This window comes from Sinocyclocheilus rhinocerous, unplaced genomic scaffold, assembly GCF_001515625.1.
Source record: "Sinocyclocheilus rhinocerous isolate Xijiao unplaced genomic scaffold, SAMN03320098_v1.1 scaffold1342, whole genome shotgun sequence".
In the NCBI taxonomy this organism is placed as follows: Eukaryota; Metazoa; Chordata; class Actinopteri; order Cypriniformes; family Cyprinidae; genus Sinocyclocheilus; species Sinocyclocheilus rhinocerous.
The window spans coordinates 560,309-569,077 of record NW_015640094.1 but is presented as its reverse complement, the minus strand read 5'-3'; the positions used below and the strand labels follow the sequence as shown (position 1 = coordinate 569,077).

The window sequence follows — 8,769 nt, the reverse complement described above, 5'->3', positions numbered from 1 at the left end:
GTGTAGTTAATGCTGCTCAATGTGAAAGCCCGTGGGTGATGGAGATTTACCGCTGATTAAAGAACCGGCTTTCTGACAAGATGCGCGTTAAATATCGCATGCGATTTATCGTGCAGCCCTACATGGAAGCAACTCACATTGATCTATACATTACAAATATAGTTCATCAACAGCACGAACTGATGAATTGTGCACAAATAAAACCAAAAACATTTATAGAGAGTAAAAATTGACAATTTGGATTTGTGTTGCCTTGTTAAAATTTCAAGAATTTAAATGTTTGTTCAGTCAACTTTACCTTCACATAAAAGATGGGAATAATGGTTTTAGCTTTGCTGAAGTGCCGTGACACCCTGTAGACGGTCTCAGGCACATAGTCCAGCACCAGATTGAGGTAAACCTCGTCCTTCTGTGGAATAAAGACACATTAACCTCTGTAAATTATGACAAACAATAAGACACCTCCTGCGGGCGATCCGGGCCCTGGCCTGGGGTGGCAACCACCGTGGTCACCTTCCCACTGTCTCCTACAACACATTTGAGACATTAGATCTGATTGTTCCCTAGGTGTAAACGGACAAATACGCACCAGAAAATTTTGGTCAGGGATGATGTTCTTGCAGCAAGTACATTCATTCAGCAATGCTACTCTCTAAAATAAATATATTCCTACCGATTTGGCATATACAGGGTATTACTGATTCAAAACATAATGTTAAGGAAATATATTCACATATTATGATTTAAAAAGGTAATTTACCGTAAGCATCACTGTCACTGCAAAAGGCGGTATAAAAGCTGTAGAATGATATTTATATTGGACATAAACTTAAAATGAAAAGCCTCATGCAAGTGTACTTGGTAAAAAACAGTGTGCAAGTCTAAATGAAACATGGCACACATATCACTAAATACGGGCCTGACCTGTTTGTGTCCTTCACACAGGACATTATGACAGTGGGTGTGTCAGGAAGGGTAGTTACCACCTATTCAACATGCCCTACAACCTAGTAAGTTGCCCAGTAAAGCATTTAAACAATCACTTTAATAACAGCACTGTGGAAGAGCATGCTTGTCAACCAGTTATTGTTATTATAAGTGTATGATAGTGTCTTAAATCCTAATGTGCTGCCTACTTAGCATTATCTACTATCGCACTACACAACTGACTAGGGTACTGCCATGTTTTCTGACATCTTACCATGGTAAAGTTGTGTTATTTTGGGGTATGGGACCATTGTAATACAGTTTTCTCTGACAGCACCATTGTATTATTTTATGTTCCATATAAATACCAATGCACATTCATATGGAAATCAGTACCATGTTATATAAAAGTACCATGGTATTACCATTACTGTATCATGGTAACGCCATTGGAATTTTTGTTAATGTCCCAAAAGGCTGTCTACGCCGCACAGCTGGTCAGCATTTCTCGGTTTATAATTTAACTCAAAATTGTGACAATTTTCCTTGGTTAGCTTAGGCTAGTTTCGTGAAGATTACATAACTGTCAATATCAAGAAAACATGGGTGTGCCGTTCAGTTATATACACGATATGTCGACTCGTAACTGAGATAACTTCGGTTATATACTCACTAGATAGTTTTAAATTTGCGCAAGCAGATGAACTGTCCGCCGAGGCCTGCGAGACCCCGGGCTTTCCTGCGTTGCTCCCCACGACAGCGGCGGATCCGGCGGATGCTGCAGCGGCTCCGGACGCCCCCTGAGGCTCAGCGAACGAGGTCGTCCTGGGCCGCCCGCTGCCGCTCATATCTGACTGAAAGTGTGCCGAGGCTGTGGGGCGAGGATCAGCGGTTCCCTCGTCGACTTGGCCTGGTGCGGGGTGAAACATTGGGTTAAAAACGAAAAGATGACAAACCTTTTGCCGCGACCCTCAGCGTTCACCCACTCTCTCACGCGCTGAGAATACTCGCAGCCTCATGGGGAATGCAGTTCGGCGCACTGTAGACGCGCTATATTGATCCGGACTCCAAACAACTCCAGGAGCAGGTGTCACACACCCGAGTCACTGCCTCTAACTTTATCATGCACAGTTAGTTATTTTTGTACGTTGTTAATAATAATAATAATAATAACAAAAAATCATTTAAAAATAATTAAAATAAAATGCATAAAACTAACAAAAGCAGATGATGATAGATAGATATTAAAAGAAAAAGAGCTGTTCCTACTTGTAAATAAAACTTTAGATCTGATAAAGATGATAAATATATTATAATAGATTATAAAAATAACACCCTGCGTTCATATGCTTTTTTAATATGCCTCTAATTTATCATGCCCAATTAGATATTTGTGTATAATATTAATACTAATAATAATTAAATAGAACTAAAAACAAATAATTTAAAATTAATTCAAATAAAACTCATATTAAATAACACTAATACAACAATGTGTTCATTATTACTTGTAAATAAAACTTGAGGTCTGATAAAGATAATAAATTTTAAAATGGCATTCTAAATCAAAGCTTTTTCAACTTTATCATGCACAATGTTATTTGTGTATAATAATAATAATAATAATAATAATTAGCAAACAAAACATTTAAAATTAATTAAAATTAAACTCATTAAATTTAAAAAAACTAATAACATAAGCTGTTCCTTATTACTGATAAAGATAATAAATCAGGTCTGATAAAGATAATGAATCAAAACAGAAAAGGCTATAAAATAACACTATATCAATATGCTTTATTCTGTATATCTAACTATCTACCTGTCTGTCTATCCATCCATCCATCTATAACATACCTTTATCACACATGCGAAAAGAACTACACAAAAAACAAGCGTTGTGTTAGGTCTTTAATTTTTTCAATAATCTCGTTTAGAAATATTGCACATGGTCAACATGCCTGTTGATGAGTTTACACTCACCTTTCTCACTCTAAAACTCCTTCTCCAAAGTAAAGACAGTTTATTGGATACACAATCATAAGGTGTGTGTGTGCAAGCATTTGTCTGTCGCTGGGGGAAGGGAAAGAAAGGGCAGATAATAATCAAGTTCAGAATCGAGCTGAATGGTTACATATGCCGATTTCTCCTCGCGCACGTCAGTAGCCACTGGTTTTCAGGCATATGCTAACAGTCTTTTAATGTAGTGCCACTGCATTTTCAGGAGGGAAAATATGAATAGCATTTGCTCGGGAGTAAGTTTGATTTGTCAGGGTGCATGTAATGTTTAAGTACATACGCTCGCACACACACATACATCTGTATATCATGGACATATAGAAATATATAGGTATATTTATACATTTATATTGTCACACATTCAAGTGAAGACTGAGTAGCATTTATATACTCATCACTCCTTCTCTTTCAGCAAAACCAGACGCAAGAAAGTGCTAGGTTACATTTTTTTTTAGTTTGTTCAGTTTGGATTTCTCTCTCGATACTCATTGATTTTTCCCCCCACTCTCCTTTCAATATATGTATATATATATATTTTTATTACAGCTTCTACAGTGAAAATCTATGGCACTAACAGGTCACTCGTCTACTTCAAAAAAAAATTCCCACCCACGTCCTATTGCACCAATGAAAGAAGAGGCAGAGTAAGAAAGAGGAGATCCTGAGAAATGCCGCCCCAGCGCTGGTCTCGGGTCAGCTTTCCCTTGCGTAATCCTGAAACGAAATCGTCGTCGCAGACTCGGGCCACCTTTCCCTTGCGTAATCCCGAATCGAAATGGTCGTCGCAGACTACAAAGCTTACTCTGACTCCAGACCAGCGCTTAAAGTGGCGCTTTCCATCAACACTTGGGTTAAAAGTCTTAAGGAGATGAAAAAACAAGGGCTTTCCTTATGGGATGCGGAAAGGGAGAATCGAACGCAATGGAACAAAGTCGTTGGTTAGTTTTTAAATATCTAAAAACAAATACTTTCCTGATTTAAACCATGGTCTAGGACCATATATTGTGCAAACACCTGATTGAAATATAAAAAAGCAAGAAAGAAACGAGGAAAAGAACACAGAGAGAGCCTCGTGCCCACCCTCTGCCCCCCTCCCCAGCCATCACGGTTATATATATATATATATATATATACAGTGTACAGGGAAAAGCCTAAGTCAGTGGCCAGAGAAGAGGAGCTTCAGCTAAGAGGCTAAACCAGAGTCTTTTTTCTTTTCGACGTAATCGCTCCAACACTTAGATAGCTGGATTAGTCCATGCTGAAAATATTACTAGAGGAAGAAGAAGAAGAAGAAGAGAGGCGCAAGCTAATACAAAATAGGATATCAGTCAGTTCCACCGTTACGACACAACAACAAAACGACAAAGCATAACTACACGTTGATTCGAAGAGGGGTAGTGTCTCTATTCGTTTGCGTCTTCTTTTCGAGGTTAGGACAATGTTTTCCTCTCTCGCTTTTGAGTGTGCTGTGTTGTTGTTGTTGTTGTTTATGCGATTGTGGCGGTCGCCTCTGTTATCTGCTCCGCTGGTCTACGTGATTACGAGTCTCGAGTTTGTTGCTTCTGGGACGAAAACCAAAAAAAAACCTGTGAATTTACAGCCCGTGCTGAAGAACAGTAACAGCCGATGCATGTACCCCGTCACGGGGGCGTAACATTCGCACGAAGACCCTTCTCCTCCCCCGGCTATTGCTTTCCTCCGTCTCTCGGTCTTTACAAATGAAAGTGCAAGCGCATTTGTACCCCCTACCCCCCAACCCACCCCATCCCCGTTTTGGATTGAAAGTTACCGGTACCTCAAACAGTCTAATTTCTCGTCTAAAACATTCAGTCCATTCGATAAAAATCTGTGCTGGCCCCACGCAGGGGGCTTTACTGAGCGTGTGCAGACAGGCTGGTTTGGTGCTGCCTGTGGTGCAGCATTGAAGGGCTCTAAAATTCCGACAGAAAGTAAAGCCACGCCCTAATGCAGAGGTGGACCAATGACAGCCTAACACGAGTGGCATATGCAAATGAGTGCGACCCCATGCGCTCCTTGTGCAAGTCGTTAATGTGTGAAAGTGATGTTATTATGTAATTGCATAAAGTGTGTGTGCGTGTGTGTGTGTGTGTAACTGTGCATAACAACAGAACATCAACGAAGTGAACGCAATGGCAACGAAATCAGTTCGATTAGGAACGAAGCAAAATCCACATAAGTGCTGCACTGTATATCGCCAGTGGAAATGGGTTTACACATTTCTAGAATCCATCCCTACATTCGTCTTTCATTCTTTCGTTCCGCTCGTCTCCTCCGTCGTTCTTCATCTCGACTCCTGCGGATCGCCCGCGTCTTTCTTTGGCTCTTCCGTGGCCCTGCCCCTCTCGTCCGCTTCGGAATTCTCCCTGGCCGCTGGATTGGATGGTCCGGGAGTAGAGGCGGAGTCAGAGCTTCCAATGGCCACGCCTCCCACGGTTTCAAAACTGCCGGCAGTCTGCATGATCTTCTGCCTTACCTCGCGGATCTTCAGCTGCAGGCACACCTTGCTGGGAAACGTGTCCGAGTGGCGAGCTTGGAAGGCAGCTGTGGCTTGCGCTGTACCAGAAAGAAAAAAAGATATGCAAGTTAAGTTTTGCCTTCACAACAATGGCTGATTGCATATCATTGAGCCTCTGAAGCGATGAATTTGATAACTGTACAATTTTGTTTTGAAAAAAATGTATATTAATTATAAAAATTAACTTTTTAAATCACACATTTCGCGATTTTGAGTTTATATCTCACAATTCTAACTTTATATCTGGCTTTTTCTCAGAATTGAGATGTAAAGTCAGAACTGTGGTATGAAACAAACTCTGAATTCTGGTGGAAACAAACTTTCATAGTTTAAATTTACATTTTTCAAATATAAATTTTAACATTTAATTAATTCCTGTGATTTTAGCAGCCATTACTACAGTCTTCAGTGTCACATGATCCTTCAGAAATCATTCTTAAATGCTAATTTGCTGCTCAATTATTTCTTACTCTTACCAATGTTGTAAACAGTTGCTTCTTAATATTGTTGTGGAAATGTTGATTTTTTTTTTCAGGATTCTTTGATGAATAGATCATTCAAACAGCATTTACTTGAAATTGACTTTTTTTGCTCAACAGAAGTATAAATTCAATGGACCCTGTGTACAAGACTGTGATTGTCGAGTTTCACTGGACATCAGCATCATAAAAATAATAATAAATAAATAATAATAAACATTTATATAGCGCTTTTCGAAAGGGAGAATCTCCTCAACCACCATCACAAATCCTTCCAAATGTTTTATATTTTCATTTTTTTTTAAAAGTGTATGTACATTTATAACACTATACTTTGTATTATATTACCTTTGCGTCAAATTACAAAAAAACAGTTAATGCTAATGCGAGAGTGTTTCTAATGCAGCGGCTAAAGGAGTGACGGTTAATTTGACATCGTTCTCTCTTCTGACTGCCGTTCTCACTCTCTCTATTTTTTTTCCTTTTATCGAAAGTCGTGAAAACACTAACGTGGCGTTTTCTTTTGCTATTTGAGCAAATGGGAATGCAAAAAAATATATATTTGTGGTACTCTCCCTTCACTGCTATTGAAGTTTACCCAACTATGATGACTTCCTCTGCTGAGAAACCCGGAAATGTGAAAAGTGTCCATTCAAGTCAAAAGTCTGGCTGTGCTATACTGAGAGATGGTTAACTTGATGTTACCTGAGGGAAAGAAGCCATGCTCCTGGAAGAGCTGCATAACGAGCACACGCCGCTGGTCCAACATCCTACGCAGAGAGGAAGGCGGCACACGGTCCGACTCCTCCGAAATATGCTCTGTCTCTCCAACTGATAAACACAAAAGATAAGAAAACACACATGAATAAATATTTTTATGCATGGGTTCATGAGACTGAGTTTAAGCATAAAACTGAGCCCACCAGCCCTGTCGAAGGTAAAGATGTCCCCTTCACACTTGGCAGCACTCTTGGGCGTGTTGGGCTCTGAGCTGCAGCTGGACAAGCGGCGACTCTTCCTCCGTGGTGAACTGGGGTCATCGGCGGAGTCTAGATCTAAGGAAGGAAAGAAAAGGTTATGAAAGGAGGGACCAAAATCACCCAAAAAAGCAGACGTTAGGCAAAAAGAATCCCCTAGATCCCTTTCTCTAACTTGCTTCCCAATGTAGTTGTCTACTAAACCAGGCATCGTATATTATTGGCTTTTTGATAAATTGCTTTTGTTCCTCTTTTGTAAGCCGCTTTGGATAAAAGCATCTACTAAATGCATGAATGTACATGTGATTGTCTGAGACAAAACATTGTATTTGACTGTGCAATTTCTCATTATATTTAGGCCCCGTCCACACGGAGACGCGTTTAGCTGTATACGCCTTCTTCTCAGTTTTTAGTGTATCTCTGTGGCAGAATTACAGCGCCACATACTGGTTTGGCATGTATACTACATCGTTTTGTGTCGGTTTCGTGTGGACGCAGATATTTCTTGAGACGAGGAGAAAAAAAAGATCGGATAGGGAAAGTTCTGGCTTCGTGTGGACGTAGCCTTATAATCTTCTCTCACCTGTAGAGTTCCTCCGCTTCCTGCGGTAGCTGCCCAGTATGGCTCTAGGGGAAGTTGCTAGACTCTGTAAATTGGGAGAGGGCAGCACATCTTCAGGCTTGAACTCCGGCAGCTCTTTAAGACGCTCTTCAAAAGAGGAGCCAAACAGCGCCCTGCGAAAGAGCAAATATAGTTGTTACAAAATGAAATAATAACTGACATATCAGCAGAGAAATAATGTAAAAAAAGAGAATACAGAATAACGGTCTTACAAATCACATAAATAGTACTTTGTGAAAGATATGAGCAGGGATGGAGGGATGTGACTAACCAGTGACTACTAATTTGGTGTAAATGCAAAAGAATAAGGCCTGAAAGATACACAAGTACAAACAAATGTGTAGCAATGCATACTAGGTATAAATGGTGCACTACAGTCAGTTTTCCCTTCCAGGTCAAATACTGTCATGGCTGAGCAAATATTTGAAGAAAATCTTGAAGTAAATTAGTAAACTGTAGCTAGATAACAGAGTAATATCAAATATATGTCAAAAATATTTGAAGGTCCACTACCACCTTGAATACTAAGATGTGTTAATTTTACAGTAACGCAAGTATATTCAGTATATAACCTTGACCACATGCTTGCAACACACTGGCTAAAAATATAATGCACCTGTGTACATACACATATTACGTTTTTTGGCCGCATGGTGATACTGTTACAATGTTTGTGTCACTGGCTTTTAACTATTGTTGTTATTGTTAACTTAAACTGGTCTTTATTGATTGAATTACAGCTGAAATAAAGCAATATATATTAGATCAAAAATGTCAACTTTAAACTGGACCTTTAAATCGAAAAACTTAATCTTAAAGGGGTCCTATTATGCTTTTTCAGCTTTAGTTAGTCTGTAATGTTGCTGTTTGAGCATAAAAAAGATCGGCAAAGTTACAAAGCTCAAGGTCCACTTCAAAAGGAAATATTTTATTTAACAGAAATCACTTTTCAAAAACTACAACGAACGACTCGTTTGGACTACAACGCATATTTTCTGGGATTTGTGATATCACAAATACCGACGAATGGGACGAGACCTGGTTGAGCTGCACTAGAGAAGGCAACAAGTGTTATCACTATGTCGGAGACACGCTAGCTTTCCCAAGGCAGACAAACTTAGAGTGGTTACAATCATCCGGGTTTAAATCACGCTCAAATTGATTTGATTTTGACGCAATATTTACACTGAAGCTCGCAGCAGGCGGCTA

The 8,769-nt window shown here is 39.6% G+C and overlaps 2 protein-coding genes across 2 annotated transcripts in view; both read right to left on the bottom strand.

Moving 5' to 3' along the window:
* Positions 1 to 2,024, bottom strand: part of gsk3aa (glycogen synthase kinase 3 alpha a) — a 24,394-nt gene extending 22,370 nt beyond the window's left edge. The window contains exons 1-3 of the mRNA XM_016568539.1: positions 1,601 to 2,024; positions 463 to 527; positions 299 to 409 (exon numbers count right to left, since the gene is read on the bottom strand). Coding sequence (XP_016424025.1) covers positions 299 to 409; positions 463 to 527; positions 1,601 to 1,856 — 432 coding nt within the window. The 5' untranslated portion in view covers positions 1,857 to 2,024. The remainder of the gene's footprint in view (positions 1 to 298; positions 410 to 462; positions 528 to 1,600) is intronic.
* Positions 2,025 to 2,825: 801 nt separating this feature from the next.
* The window catches only part of LOC107752539 (protein capicua homolog), a gene marked incomplete at its 5' end in the record, with an annotated part of 24,159 nt that continues 18,215 nt past the window's right edge, over positions 2,826 to 8,769 (bottom strand). The window contains 5 exons of the mRNA XM_016568538.1: positions 2,826 to 3,643; positions 3,695 to 5,520; positions 6,667 to 6,792; positions 6,885 to 7,016; positions 7,522 to 7,673. Of these exons, the coding sequence (XP_016424024.1) occupies positions 5,249 to 5,520; positions 6,667 to 6,792; positions 6,885 to 7,016; positions 7,522 to 7,673 (682 nt within the window). The remainder of the gene's footprint in view (positions 3,644 to 3,694; positions 5,521 to 6,666; positions 6,793 to 6,884; positions 7,017 to 7,521; positions 7,674 to 8,769) is intronic.